The sequence below is a fragment of the Acanthopagrus latus genome, chromosome 23 (genome assembly GCF_904848185.1).
Source record: "Acanthopagrus latus isolate v.2019 chromosome 23, fAcaLat1.1, whole genome shotgun sequence".
Taxonomy (NCBI): domain Eukaryota; kingdom Metazoa; phylum Chordata; class Actinopteri; order Spariformes; family Sparidae; genus Acanthopagrus; species Acanthopagrus latus.
Window position 1 is genome coordinate 17,534,973 of NC_051061.1, and position 15,966 is coordinate 17,550,938.

Below are 15,966 nucleotides of genomic sequence, written 5' to 3' on the forward strand. Positions count from 1 at the left end.
TATGAATTGACTGAAATTGGCTGTCAATCAATGCACTATTTGTCTGGAAGTCCACCAAAATCACTGTAGCTGACAGTGAAGCGGCGGCATCCAAAATGGAGGCTCCATTTTGAATGCCGCCATCGCCTGTCTCTGCCATGCCGAGTACGTGCTTCAGACTGGCAGCATGGCACATTTATGGGCATTCCCCATAAGGTGCCTTTCTGATTGATGGCACAGCCTCGTGCACCTCCCTCTCTTCAGTCCTGATTTATTCGTCTAGTCTCTGTGACTTGGCACTGGCATTGCCTACTACTTCTCCTGTGGAAACTCCCTGTGGGCACATTCACTATTATTTGGAGTCCCGATGGGCGAACGCATCAGACAGAAACATACACGTACACACCCTCATACACACACACGGCACTGTCTCATCTCACTCACACTGGGCCTGTGCTAGAGGGCAGGTGAGCCTCCCACTGCCTCCACTCTGAAAGGATCTCTCACCCAGAGGGCTCAGCTGCTTGGTGGGCCAGAGGGGTAAGCGGCTCTGTAAGCCTGCCAAGTGAGGAACTGGTCTGGGTATGCATGAGGCCAAGCCTAACACACACACACACACACACACACACACACACACACACACACACACACACGTCCAAGCACACACAGCCAGTCTGCGTGAACCTCGCAGGCTTCTGCCTTTGCCAATCTGCAGTTTATGATCCTTGTCTGCCTGTCAAGATCTTCATAAAGAGATCAACCCAAGTGGTAAAGGAATCAACACATAAATAAGAATGGTACATAAGGGAGCACTTCACATAAATGTCTGTCTGGGTCAAACTCATATCACATATAGGCAATTAATTATATAAAATCTATTGTGAGTCAGTGAAAATTAAACTGGACTCAACACTGGTATCTAATGTTTTTTACTGTGTAACTACAACTGTGATCATGACTGTTAAAGGAGACACATATTGACTAGTGATGCACGATAAATATCCACTAATATTGGGAAATTCATATTGTTGGCATCAGTTAAAATATCAAAGGTAAGGCATTGATGTGTTTCAATATATGAGGGACAGCATGCTCCTCTACAATCAGTTTGCATTTTGTCAATAAACGAAGAAGAAGTGCAGCAAAATGTTGCTGTGCTCTCGACATCAAACTGCAGCATCTGGGTTGAGCCAGGCAGTGGACACAGCGTAGATTAGAGAGCCAAACAATTTTAAATCATCCACTACATCTGAACCTTCCTCGCCCTCAGGTATGCATCAGTTTACAAGTTAACAAAATGTTTTTTTTTTTTTGTAAAAACATTAAATTATTGGTCAGCTTATCGGTACATGCAATGAGAAGATGGTAATTATCCGTCACCTGTATCAGCTGAAAAAGTACAAATTGTGCACCCCTAATATAACGATGATGAATTATTAAATAATGAAAAACATTTTGGATTATGGCTGCAGCTAACATTTATTTTCATTGTGGATTAATATGTTGGTTATTTTCTAATTTAATCAGTTGTTTGTTTGGTCAGAAAATGCCAGAACATGGTGAAAAATTTACCAAAGCCCAAGATGTCCTCATTTGTCTTGTTTTGGCCACAACTCGAAGATATTCCGTTTACTATTACATAGGAATAAAAAAAAAAACTGGAAAATGTTTACATTTAAGCAGCAGGAATCTGAGAATCTGGACCTTTTTTGTCTTTAAAAACTGCCAAACCGATTATCAAAATAGTGAGTAACATAACAGTTTAACAGACAACTGATCAATTAATCATTATAGTTCTACTTTGGATACATCAAAAGGATTAAACAACAGAGCTGAAAAACAGCAAACACTCCAAACTGTTTAACCTTTTAAAGTCTTTTCCATATTTAAAATATAGTTCTGCATATTATGTTTAGCTTGAGGTTTTTTTTTTTCATCTTGGTCTATTTTATTCCAGATTGTAATTTGGGGGCGCTTTTAATTCCATTTCTGCCATTTTACTTGTGTCCTTGGTTGATCACCGACTTCCCTTGCTTGATATCTTTCTAAGTAAATTTAAACTGAGTTAACAGGAGTTTTCAGATCATAACAGCGATATGAGACCCTAGAAACTCACTGTAATTGAGCCCATTCTGCACTTCTCAACTTCAATCCAGCTCTGTCTAGCCCAACTGTGAGGACTTCCTGCAGTTTGAGTGAATGCCTACCATCTAGTGGCGACCACCATGAAACAACCAGAAATGCCAGGAGAGACAAATCAACTGGTCGCATAACTTCCTTTAATAAACTGAACCAAGAAAAACACATATTACAAAATATTTTTTTTCCTTTTTACAGACACATTAAACCATTTTCTCCTCTCCCTTTCCCAAAGCAAAAAATGGAAACAGAACCATGGACCATATTTTTTTTTTCAAGCGTGTATCATTTTCTTTATGTAGAAAATAACTGCACCAAAAACAAAGAAAAAGCTCTTGTTGCACGAGTTAGCAGGGAGGCGAAGACGTTAGACGAGGCTTTGAGAGCCCACCAGAAAAAGCCAGAAAAGTCAGTATCAGATTGTGTATATGTTTGAGCCTTATATTGAACTAGCAGAATAGCATGGGGATTATGGAGCAGTTGATCATAACGTAGTGTTAATCCATATTTGAGACAGGAAAGTGAGCAATACAGCCTTAGGCTTGTTACGACACAGAGATTTGCTTTATGTAAAGGAAGGAAAACCTTCGTGTGGGTCGATAGCACATCGCAGTTCCGTTGGGCTGACAGACAGAATATGGAACAGCCTTTGGGTGAAATTAAGAAAATTCAGTCCATCAGATGTACACTGTTGTAGGTGTAATCCAAAACAAAAACTTAACCCACAAGATCATTCAGGGGTCGCTGGAGTCACAAAAGAGGCACAAGGCTGAAAACAGGGGGGACTAACCAGCATGGAAGGTTTAATAAGAAACTAACGATCCTGTAGTGTTCTTATCAGTGAACTCATTGCCTCAAATATACCCACACACAAAATATTAAATTCAGGTAATCTTCCACCTCCTCTCCATGACAGAGTGGAGGACATCATTCTCCAAAACACTGATAATTAGAAGTGGGCACTGCAGTGGACATGACAATCGTTTGTTTTGGAAAGAAGAGATCACAGCAGCTTTCTAAATTGAGCTTCAGTTGCTGGCACTCAATTTGGGAGCTAAACTTCATTCAAGTCAGGACCTTCAATCAACAGGAAGGAGCAAGGGATTGCAGGTGGTGACCGTCCCTAACTGGACTGTCAAAGGTCCAAACACTCCATCCAGGAGGACACGACAGCTTGTTCAGTGGATAGTGATGTTCATGACCTGAAAAGGCCCTTAATCTCTTTCTTTCAGACATTCATTTTCAATCTCTTTGATTCATCTTTAGCTACCTGCTCATGGTCCAGTGAGTCCTAATCTGCAGGTGTTCCTCTGCTTTCTTCCTCTACCTCTCCCTTCAGGCCAGGAAGGTTGAGCCACCCCACGATACCTAGGTCTGTCTCTGGGGATTGGGGGTCAGCGGGCAGCTCCGTGGGAAAAGCGGAGGTCCTGATCCTTCGGGAACTGTGCTGCAGTGGTGGAGGCAGCAGTCACCAGTCCTGCTGGGGCCTCAGCAGCAGCTGAGGGTTTAGGTGGGGAGTCTGCAACCCAAGGTGGAGGGGGCTGTCCTCGGGCAGGAGCATCCACAGCAGGAGAGGGGTTCTTGCTGCGCTGAGGGGCCCCAGTTTCCGAGTCCTGCTGAGAGATGAGCTGGAGCAAGGCGGCTGCCACGGCAGGGCTAATGTCCTGGTTGGGTTGGGTTTCAGACCCGGCCTGCTGGGCGTTTCCTAGGAGGAGAGCTGAAGGAGGTGGTCCCGGTGGAGAGGGTGGACGCTGCTCACCAGATGGGGGCACCTGTTTGTCCCCAAGTTGTTTTCTTTTTGACGCTACACCATCTGAGGGGGAAAGACAGGAAGGAGGACAAAATGTTAGCTTACAAGGCATATTTGGAATATAATGTTAAACATGTGACTGACTATAATAAACCGTAATCTTATTTGTCATCTTCTACTGTGCATCTAATGTGTGATTACAGAAAGTGCTCGTCTCGTGGGCCTGACATGGAATTACACAATGTTAACATCCCTACCTTCACCACAAGAGGGAGGCAGAACACTTAAGGGTACCGTGTATATTTCCATATCATTACATCAGCATATATGTCAATATTGTTGCAATTAAGTTAACTTTGTTAACCTAAGGTTATTTTGCAGATAAGGTACAGCAAATACTTCTTCAAACAAAGAGATTTCTGCCCTGTGAAAAATCTACAATCATGCACCTGTTCAGGTACAGTAAATGGTAATGTTTTTATCTGAACTGTCATCACTGTAAACAATGTGTATCAAATACTGCTTTTTAAACCAATTCTTTATGTAATATAATCCTATGATTTTGTGCAAAATGGATGCAGCTGTATTTGTGTTTCCTCCAAACAACCACTTTCAACAAAAGGAAAAAAATGCAGGAACTGGGTGAGAAAACATTTGGAAAGGGCACGTACAGTTGGATGAACAGAAAGGGTGACTTGTTGAAGATAATTTTAAGAATTAAAATAGTCAGGACATGACTACTGAACCAGGTTACTGTTTTAGTTTTCCACTCTACAGCAATAAGGGCCTTGACTGAAGAAATAACCAGAAGAAAACAGGACTATTAGCATATCACCGTCAGCAGCATTGTGAACCGTTTTATTCAACTTGCTAATCACATTTTTAGACTAATATCCGAGTCAGTGTGAACAGTTAAAATCAAAAAGAAATGTGTGACAAACCAAACTTAAAAGAAACACATGCAGGTGAGGTCTAAAGATTCAAAACATTTATTTTCACTTGATAATTTATTAGACTTTCTTCATAAAAAGGCTGACATTACAGACTGTTTAAAGCAACATCACTTGCTGTGAAGAATCCATGACACCTGCTTTAAAATGAAAAATGAAGTGAGGAAGAAAAAACATATGTGGAGATGAGACAGATACAGAAACAAAGACTGTGAGAAAGAAACAAGGCAGAGGGAGAAACGTGGAAGGGAATACAGTGTGAACCTTTTTCTTGAACTGAAATGAAAAATACTACACTTCCTTCTGGTTTATTGAGTACACCAGTGAGAGATGTCCACGTGCAACAAACCTTTGCCTGGTGGTTACCAGAGTCACATGACGAAGAATGCTCAGGAGACATTTTGTTGGGTTTTGCTTGTGCATTTTCCAGGAGGGGGCTGGTGAGTGTTTGTTTAAGGAATGTCAGGGATAGAGGAAGGGGAGGGAGACGCATGATACATCTAATAGTCTAATTTATTTAATTTGATAATTTTGTTGATTTTATCAGGCAGTCTAAAGTTTAATTAAATTGAGTATACAGGAATTTTGAGTACCAAAACTCAGTCAGCATCCATTTGTTCTCTGCCCTGCTCTCTTCATTCTAGCAGTCCCCAGCGATTTCCACCTGAACCTAGTTCACCCTTTTTTCCACCCTCTAGAGACTAAATCCGGACTTGCCCTTGCGATCAGTAGTAGAGGCGGACGAATCGCGTGTGAGTGCCTCCTCTGATTGGACGCCATTGCTCTCATCGCCTTGCTCCTCAGTTTGGGGCTTCATGATGTGGCCTAAAATGAGAGCCAGCAGGTTGGCCTGGTCTTCCTGGCTAAGTGGCGGCTCTCCAGGTGTCGGTGAGAGTTCCTGGGGTTCAGGAGGCGGCTCTGGGGGCTGAGACCTGGGAGCGGACTGGGCCTGGTCGTCTGAAGCCCCCTGGTGGTCAGAGGCCTCACTGAGGGCAGACAACGACTGGCTGAGAGTCTCTGGGTTGGAGAGGTTGAGGAGCTGGGCAACCTGGGGAAGGCTGAGGTCCGTCTGTCCTTGGAGGAGGTTCAGCAGCACCGCCAACTCTGCCTGGTTCAACTGTTCTGCAGCAACTCCCAGGCCTGAACACACACATTCAAACACAATATTTAAACATTTTACACACAACACTCCTTATGTTCATGTTTGTTTCTGCTCCAGTGCTTGTGTGAGGCAGCTGTTACCTGACAACTCACGCTCTAAGTTGGCTGTGGAAGGCGGTTTTCCTGGTGGAGGAGGTGGGGCTCCAGCTGGGCTGGTTTGGGGCCGGCTGTTCTCTCCACTTGAGGTCCCTGTCACTTCCTTACGGGGCACTTTTGGAACAGGCACATCCTCGGGCACCCCACTCTGACGTGCTCGCCGCCTCTTTTTACTCCACAGCTCATGGCAGTCCTGGTGGTGAGGAAGACTGGAGAGGCAGAGGGCAGTGATAATTATAGCACAACCATGAATTACACATTTATAATTAAACAGAAGTTAAACAGAACAATTGTATGTTTCAGAAGATTATACACTAACAAAACACTTATGAATATTTCGTTAAATTTCAGAACCTTAATGCCAAACACTGGACCTTTTTCACAATTAAGATCTATGAGCATTACAAAACAGCATTAAATATTTTTTCCACCGTCCAATAAGAGATTGATAACTAGTACTATTATAGATGAAGGGTGCAAGCAGAGGCCATTCGGCTACTGACTCTGGCGGCTGCATCCTGCTGGGCTCGACGTCACACAGGAAGTCACTGTTGAGAGCGTGCTCAGCAGTACAGCGTCGTGCAGGATCGAGGGTCAGCATTCTGTCCAGCAAGTCCAGAGCAGGAGCAGGTAAACTGCGCAGAAGGAGAGAGGATTCAACGGTAAGAGAGGACTAAGGGTTGAGCACAGCTACTCTGGAATAAGTGCAACATGACTACTTACACAGCAAATTCTTCCCGCAGCCGACGTCTGTACTGCTTCTTGGGTTTCATGGAGTTGAAGAGAGGAAGTTTAATGACATCAGGCCAGACTGCAGGACAAGGACTCCCACACAGACGGCTGAAGGAAATGACAGAGGGAGGCAAAGATGGGTTCAGTCATGAAAAAACTGAAATGGGGTGTAAAGGTTGTAGCAGTGGTTATTACATGAGGTGCTGTGTTTAGGAAAGGGCAGTCTACCTGATAAGCTCCAACTGTAGAAGCTCCTGGTTAGCCTGGAATATAGGCCTCTTGGTAAAGAGCTCTCCCAAAATACACCTGAGCCATGACAAAATAGTCAGAGAAAATCTCTGTCAGACAGGATTATAACTGTGATCAATAAATGCAACTATTTTTACAGGATACATTTATAACACACACACACATTAAAAATATGTTTTCTCTGATTCTGACACAAGTTGGAGAAAAAGAAGGGATCTGAATATGAAAAGGGAGGAAGCTATGTGGAAAATTATTGACAATCTTCTACAATAAACCAGGTTCACATTTGGTGGCATAGCACACATTTATAAAAGAACATTGAGTATCTCACGCCTGACTGAGCTGAACTGGTCTCTTGGTGCTTCAGGATTCAAATATAACAGACTCAGTGCTGCAAACATCCAGTCTGCTGATAATCTTGGAGACACATTTGCAGGTTTTATGTAAGAATATGGTTATTGGTGTGAGTTAGGTTAATCTACATTTAGGTGAGTGCAGGTATAAAGTAAAAGAAGGTTAGGGCTAATTGGTAGGTTTAAAGATTTGTGATGTCAGAATTTTGAGTCATTTTGAGGGAAATAAATTAAAGATAGGTACATGAAACTGTTTAAAATGTTTGTGTAAATTAAGATGGAGTGGTGGAACGGCAGCTATTAGCTTCAGAGAGGTTACAGAGTAAGAAAGACATGCACTCTGTCAAATAGCACTTTTAAATCTAATTTTAAAACACAGATATAGAAGTTCTGATGTTTTCAAATTCTTTATTCATAGATTTATTAAGTGATGTAAGGATGAAAATGTAAGATTTCCAAAAAACACGTATTGTTAAAGCAAATATTCCCATCTAAGGAAAGAAAAAACCAGCAGTCCAGATTTACATGAATTCTTGACACCTAGTCTACATGACAAAATCATAGAATGCCTGAGAGGGTATGTAAATGAGGAAATGAGTAGGAATAGCTAAAGGTGCAACTCTGACAGTGTTATACTCACCCACAGCTCCATACATCAATGGCTGGAGAGTATCTCTCCTCTCCCAGCAGGAGTTCAGGGGGGCGGTACCATAGTGTGATTACTTTGTTAGTGTACGGCCGACTGGGGGTGAAGAAATACAGAGTATGGTGAGGCCTGATAGAGATTCATAGAGCATCTACGCCCCCAAGTGTCCAAGCCTTCAGCTTTCACTAAGTGGGATCTCTCTGCAGGACAACAATGTGATGGACACTGCCATCTAGTGTGGGGTCATTGTAATTGAAGAGGAATATCCATACTCATGGTTAAGTTTAATTACTACGTCAACAATCATAAACATATATAATGTGTGTTGATGACAAACACTCTCGTCTTACCTTTCCTCTGAATTGTAAAGCCGGGCCAAACCAAAGTCAGCCAGTTTGATCTGACCTCTGTAGGAAGAAACAGACAACAAACATCCAAGATTAGGAGCAAAACTACCAGGCATGAGTAAGCATTTGAGGTGCAAGGAATAATTTGTTGCTGACTTTTAAATCGCTAAATATTTTGACAATCATTTTGGCTTATTCTTTAAGAAGAAAAAGTAACAACTCCATGATTCCAGCTTGTTAAAAAATAATATTTTCCAGTTTCTTTTCTCTTCCATGAGTGTCTGAGGGTAGTGACAAAATAAGACCTTTGAGGTCATCAACTTGGGCTTTTAAAAACACAAACAAACATTTCTCACCATTTATTGATATTTTAAAGACCAAAACAACTAATTGATTAATTAGGAGAATAAACAGATTTAATTATCTTAATTTCATTTAATTAAGTAGTAAAAGTTGCGTCCCTTCATGCTCTATCAAGACCTACTACTTCATGAGAACTATAGTATGGGCTGTGGCTATTTGTCTGCCTGTGCTAAGTCATAACTAGTTTTCATCTGAACAACATCAAATTACGAAACTAGGGGACTGGGTACATCCAAATGCATTGTTTCTTTTATGTCTGGTTCAGAAATACTGATACAAGCTAAGTTCACCAACATTGTAAACTAACAAAAATGCACACTGCACTTTGACATCGTAAAAGCCAGATCAATGAAGTGATTGGTAAAACTCAGCAATTGTCAGGACAGATGGGGTAACTAAAGTCCAAACTTCATGTGTCTATTTACAGCCAGTTGTACAGTAGCCGGGCAGTGCGTGAGAGTAAACTACAGCATGGCTCAAAATTCTCCTTCGCACAGCAAAATCCACAATTTTAGCTCATTTCTATCAGCATCCAAGTCATTACTCAGTTTCCCTTGCATCCAATAGTGTTTGTAGACTGAAATGTAGAATTATACTGAGCAACCATCTGTGAGAAGTTGCTTTTACTCCTCCATTGCTCTTATTTGAAGCACCCAATAAAATTAGTAGCAAAGTAATTAGCATTGCTGCTGATGCACCTCGAAAAAAACACTTGCCTTGCCATCATTAAAGTTAGCTTTTGACTGCTTTGGGTCTTGAGTTTACAGTATTTAGAGACTACAGCTGCATTTAAACCATCTGCAGTGGTGTTCCAAGTTGTTGATGTGAATAATGCTGCATTATAGCTGGTGATGTTCATGTGAATTTGTCCAAGTGGATCAGAAGTGTTAAAATAAACAAACACATCAACAAAACATCAGAATTCACCTATAACAACTGGTACGGCGTACCTGTTGTTGAGCAGTATGTTGGAGCATTTGATATCTCTATGAAGGAAGTTGTTCTTATGGCAGTAGTCCAGACCCTCCATCAGCTGGCGCATGAAGCTGCGAATGTGCTCATGGGAGAACTGGACCAGGCCTGACTCCAGCAGGCCCATCAAGTCATGGTCCATGTATTCAAACACCAGGTAAAAAGCACCTAACAACAGAGGAAACATGGAATCAGCTGATGGATGACAATCCCATGTGTCACTGTTTATAGCCTGAAGTAAAACGTGTCAGAAAATTTACACTTGCAATAACACATTAACTTGTGATGCTTCTGTACTAGACCTTCATCAGGCAAATAGTTTGTTTGAAAAGAGGGGCCATCTTGTGAGTGGTCAAGCTAAATAAACAATTTACTAGCTGAGAGTGAAAATACTCCTACGCACCTGTTTTATGTAACAGATGTGCAAAGTATCTTTCTGCTTAGAAAGTTTAAGACAGACAGCAGTGGAGCAACATTGTTCTGCTCCATTGCTTACAATTATTTTCTATTACCAAGTCAAGATCATTTCAAAACCTCTTACCTTTGTCCTTTTTAAAGTCTAACGCATCCTGCTTGTCGGTGACAATCTCCTTCATATTGACAACACTGCGGTGTTTGAGCTGCCGCAATATCTTGATCTCTCTAATGGCTGTGATGGGGAAACCCTCCTTTTCATTGTCTAAACGCACTTTCTTCAGAGCCACTAGTTCACCTGGGAAGTTGAGGAAAGAATTTAGAGAACCAGTCAAAATACAAATTCAGTCTGTGCTTATTTAAACATAAAACACATGTGAGAACTACAGTGACACAAGTCCAGGAGACATTTTCATACCTGTGTCTTTGTCCTTAGCCTTGTACACTTGGCCATAGGTGCCTTCACCTATGATGCCGATTATATCAAATTTATCTACACAGCGTTTACCCCAGTCACTCAGGTTATGTTTGCGCTCGCCATATCGTGGACAGCAAATCCTGTAATCCATCAAAAATAAAAGAAGATTAGAATTAATGTGGGATTAGGAGGAGGAATATTGGAAGTGGTCAAGTTAAAAAAAAAAGAAACTTACTTTGGTCTCTTCTTAAGGGCTGGCTGCGGTGGCGACGGAGCCTGGCGGATGGGGGACTGCGGGGGTGAAGAGTCAACTCCGGTCAGGGTGGGCGGTAAAGGAAGGTCAATAATCGATGTCCGACTGCGAATTTCCTTCTCTTTTCTAGATGACCTCTGAGGTGGGGTGGACTTCTTTGGACTGACGGTGCAAATAAAAAAAAGAAGTGTTTTGGATAAAATTGTAATAAAGTAAAGACACGTAAGAGGAATTACACGTGTAAATTTCACTTGATTGTTAACCCCAGATCCCCATGCAGGAAAAAAATCTATGGATAGGAAACAGAACGTGAGTCTAAGGAGCATTGCACATATGATAAACTATGATAAAAGTCTTCAGGTGCTTTTCAATATCAATATCTTTTTTGGTAAAACGTGCATGAACATGCATTTACAATAATGTGCAATGTGACATATACTATCAATGTGTATCCCTGTTGAGGGTCCTCACCTGTCCTGAGCATTTCCCAGCAGTGCAGGTGGTAAAGGCAGGGGAGGCAGAGTCGATGTCTTGTGAAGCGGGGTCTGGCGGACGGGGCTACGCGTAGGAAGCAGAGCTGGCGACTTGGCATGTGTTGTGTTTGAGGGTATAGGAGGCTGAACAACAAATTCTGCCTGAGGTGGCGGCGGTGGAACCTGGGCGGCTGGACCGGGTGGCACAGAAGGAGAGGGCTGAGGAGGAGGTGGTGTCGGAGAAGACATGGAAGAGGCAGGCAGAGGTGCAGAAACCTGATCTTCACCACTGGGAGCATCCTGGGGTAACAGTACAGGTGGAGGGGGTGGAGGTTCTGCTACTGCTGCAGAGTCTCTTTCTGGCTGTGGGGCCTCAGCTTTAGCGGGCCGTGCAGAGGAACCAGCAGATTTACGGGCCGGTGGAGGAGAATTACCGCCACTGGCACGAGCAGCTGCCTCAGCAGCCTGGCGTTCCTTCTTCCTTCGGGTCAGCTCTGCTCCAAGGCTGGAGTTAAGTGGCAGGCGAGAGGAAGGAGGGGAGCGGCTAGCTGGCCGGCTGCTGTGGGAGCTGCCCCCAGCTACACTAGAGGAAGTATGCCTCTTGTTACGGGAACGAGAGGAGGAGCGGCGAGAAGATGAGTAGTGCAGAGGGGAGCGACTCCTGGAACGGCCAGAGCGTCTAAATAAAGCAGATAAACAATGCTATGAACATTTTAGATTCTGCTCCCTCTTCCTGATGCCAGAAAGAATAAAACATGGTAAACAAAGACAAGTATGCAAAAACAACTCTTTATGTATCACAAAAGAAAATGGCCGTTGATCACACTACTCAAAATTTGTTAGGGACATTTTAGTGTTTGATTGTTAATTCTGTAACACAGCTGAATTTATATTTTGTGTTTTGGGAACATTCAATTTGACTTTTATTGCATATCCATGCCCATATGCATCCATTTTGAGTAGTGTGGAAAGAAAACAAAACCATGTGGGCCTTTTGATTTGAAATGAAATGGCAGTTAATATAGAAAAATACATACACCAGCAGTGAAACAACTGTTGCTCTTGAAACTAAGGAACAAATTTGATCTAAAACTTTAGATTTGATTAGATACAACCTGTTCCTTGTCTCAACTAGTTTACATTGTCATTGACTTCCTTCCAGTCATAGATGGATGCCCCAGTTTTCCTCATTTTAAATACAAGCACAGCTAGAATAGCCAGACAATTAAACCCTAATCACTTAAACATTTCTGAATACATTTCCACAGATTTTTCAAGGTTATATAATATATACTAATATTCCAACTGCAGGGTTGTATTTTAAATGAATGAGGTTCATTTCTTTCTATTCTTTCAGTCTAGCATGACAAACATGAAATTTTAACTTATGGCAACTATAAAATCATGTTATAGGCTTTCACCACCACATGGCAGGTTTTTTAAAGCTCCCTTTAATCTGCCTTTGAAGAGAACAGTGGCTTATATCTACATTTGTACAACTGACATGTAATCAACCATGCAAAAGTATCCAACTACACAACAGGCTCAAACCAGGACTGCTGTGCCTGACCCACTTTAAGGTAACCAATGTTGGGCAGTATACAATCACTAAAGGTAACCCCGATGCTTTAAGTTTCCCAGCCACAGGCCTTTCTCTATTATGCAATGGAAACTCAAGATGGAGAACATCTACACCCTGTCTCCTACAACCTTCTTCCTTTAACAGTGGATATTATGCTGACTGGAAGAGGAGCTCTGCAAGTTCAACATGTGTAACTTATTTAACTGTCAATACAGGTATATTTTGTTTGTTTAATATTATAGCCAAATAGACTAAAACAGGGACCATAAACATCGGGATATGCAGTCAGGACACACAAGAATAACTACCACAGCTGGCTTCATGATTAAATTAATATGATATGCAACACTATCTCTGCCAGTTTGTGGGTGTAAGCTATACAGAACATATCCCCCAAAAGAGTTGGGGCTTAGACTCACCGAGACATAGGGCTGGTGCTGGAGGACCTGCGGTTCCCATAGGGGCTGATGGAGCGTCTCCTCGAGTAAGGGCTGCTGTCCCGCTCGTAGCTGGAGGACCTGTGTCTGCTACCATAGGGGCTGTCTGATCTCTGTCTGCTGCGGCGAGACATGTCCCCATAGGGACTGGGGCTCTGCTGGGCCGCCCTCCGCCTGGCGTAGCTGTCATCCCCCTGCTGCCCGCACCCACTGCCCTGTGGACTCTCGCTGCCAGCTCCTCTTCTGGGACTGGGCGAGAGGGTTGAGCTGGTGCCTTTCCTGCGGGGGCTACCTCTACTTGAAGACTTGCCTTTAGGGCTCGACTTGTGGCTCTTGGAGGACCTGCGGTGGCTCCTGTCAGTTCGGCTCCTTTGAGAGGAGCTGCGACCGCACTCACCTCGGCCGTCCCTCCGCTGCTGCCGGTCTTTGCGAGACTTCCCTGAGCGGCTGCTCTCCTTGCTGCGAGATGAAGACGTGGAGGAAGTAGTGCTACCTACACTGGCTGCAGGCTGTACCTGTGAGGAGAGCATAAGCTCCCCACGTTTAGGGTCGGCCTCCGGCTGGACCTTGGATGATTGGCCTGATGGGGTAGCCTTCTCCTTGCTCTTTCCAGCCGTCCCTTTCTCACAGTCTTTGCTGCTCTTCTTCTTGAACCCACGTTCTCCATTCCCTGCGTCTCTAACTTTGTTGGGGTCCTTGGACTTTTTGCGGGAGTGCCTGTGCCCCTTGTTCTCTCTCCCGCCGGCCTCTCTGTCGATATCGTCCCTGTCGTAGTCTGGTGATGGCTCCAGTCGGTCCCCACCCCCCCTCTCTGAGGGCCTGGAGGACGGTGGGTCGGAGAAAGTGTCCGAGTCCGAGCTGATATCATCGTACTCCACCAGAGGCTTCACCGTGTTTACACCAGGTGGCGCCGAATCGCCGAGGGTAAAATATTCGGGGCCCAGTGCCGCCGAGGATTCTCGATTATGTTTGGTTGATTTATGCCGTTTACGCTTAGAAGACGAAGAGGACATTGAAGATTTTAACTGCACTTTACCGTCTTTGCTCGTCTTGTCTCCCGCAGAGGTATGACTCGGGGCCTGGGTCTGGTGTGGCATACCACTGTTGCTAGATTCCGGCTTCCTCTTGGTCCCATGGTGTCGGTCCGACCCAGGCATCCCTCACGCCGGCGTCGGTACCTCTCCTGCGGCTGGGCCTCGGAGGTCCAGGCAATTCATTCACAGGAAAACAGTAGCTACTCCAAATGCCAGAGCAAAATGTTACTAAGCAGAAACAGAGTAACGTTAGGAAAATACACAAAATAAACACACCAGGCCGCTCACGTCCAGTCCTCCTCAGAGCCAATTCATTCCATTGAGATCGCCAACATAGTTCGTCAAAGCAGAAAAAATGCCACGCTGGGTTTCCAGTGCTGTAGAGTATGTACTTTGAATTCGTCAGTTAATGAAAAAGGTCCCAACCAAACACCGGAGCATTGTGGTGTCGTCTCCGTCTCAATTTAGCTAGCACCGCTAGCTAATGCTCGGCGGCTAGCGAGCTGACTCGTGAAAAAGAAAAAAGTCCCTTTGTGAAAGGTGTCCTTGTCCAGTGCCAAGTTAAGTAAAGGTGCTTTTATTCCACAGAATTACGGTCTTAGCATTCAGAAACAAGCAAATGCCTTCATTAAAAGACGCTCGTTTCTCGAACAAAATGAAAACTTGACCCGGTTGGTACTGTTTACATGTTCCCTTTAATGTAAGTTTTATCCCCTATAAAGTCAATGATGATTAGAAATCATAGTATTTTCGTGTGCAGTAGATGTTCCAGTTTATTATCAATGGCTCTGGGAATCAACCAGGCCTATATTTAGGGCGATGCTAGTGGATTTAATATCATCCACAGCCCTATCTGAAGGAGACTACAAACGCCATTGTGGCTCCTGTGACTAGCAACTACTGCGCACAGCCGAATGAACCGGAAACAGGAACGCTGTCAATCTTGGACGTATCTTAGCAACAACCTATCACAACACAAAGCCCGCCTACTGCACTCGTGGTAGCGCGCCAGGACGCAAACTGATCAGAGAACTGCATTAATCTGCACAAGGAAAAATATTGGTTTTAACCCGTCGGGTATCGCAGTGTCACACTGTTAAAAGCAGTAAAAACACAGACCGTACGTCTGACAAAATATGGAAGTCTTGGGATCATGGTGGATTTTTAACTTCAAGCATCCAGGACGCAAAGCTGGATCACTAACAGGCAAAGTGGCCAACTGCCTCAGGGCCTTGAAGGCCCCATGTTTGCTGTGTGTCATGTGGCTAATTAAATTGACATTTATTTCGAAATATGCAACTCAAAAGCACAGTACTAACTGGGCTTTTACAGCAGAACTGCTTAAATACTTCAGTTTGATAGCTGTGTCTAAATATGACCTATTTGATCACATTGCATGTTCCCAAATTATGGGATTGATACAATTATGCCACAGCAAAACTGGGGCCAGCTAATATTAATGCAGGTAGCAGGATAGGAGGAGTGTTGGTTTAATAGGGGCCCACATATCCATTTGTATCCTGGCATCCTATAGCACCTTAGTCGGGCTGTATATAGAGGCTACTTTTATGTGACAAAAATGTCTCTTTCCGCTGGTATCAAATATTGAGACACAAGT

At 43.5% G+C, this 15,966-nt stretch overlaps 1 protein-coding gene across 1 annotated transcript; it reads right to left on the bottom strand.

Moving 5' to 3' along the window:
• Nucleotides 1-2,238: 2,238 nt before the first annotated feature.
• Nucleotides 2,239-15,286, bottom strand: cdk12 (cyclin-dependent kinase 12). The gene is made up of 14 exons (XM_037090218.1): nt 13,297-15,286; nt 11,294-11,974; nt 10,805-10,984; nt 10,570-10,709; nt 10,279-10,449; nt 9,716-9,905; nt 8,406-8,462; nt 8,050-8,151; nt 7,036-7,113; nt 6,799-6,915; nt 6,579-6,710; nt 6,061-6,284; nt 5,536-5,958; nt 2,239-3,931 (listed from the first exon to the last, which is right to left on the bottom strand). Exons 1-14 carry the CDS (start codon nt 14,469-14,471, stop codon nt 3,513-3,515), a joined length of 4,089 nt encoding a protein of 1,362 aa, XP_036946113.1. The 5' UTR covers nt 14,472-15,286; the 3' UTR covers nt 2,239-3,512.
• Nucleotides 15,287-15,966: the final 680 nt, after the last annotated feature.

Coding starts and splice junctions, on each gene's coding strand:
- cdk12 (XM_037090218.1), bottom strand. CDS start 14,471: ATGCCTGGGTCGGACCGACACCATGGGACCAAGAGGAAGCCGGAATCT. Junction 8,463..9,715: donor AACATACTGCTCAACAACAG/GTACGCCGTACC, acceptor TTCTTCCTACAG/AGGTCAGATCAAACTGGCTG. Junction 6,285..6,578: donor AGCAGGATGCAGCCGCCAGA/GTCAGTAGCCGA, acceptor CTGCCTCTCCAG/TCTTCCTCACCACCAGGACT.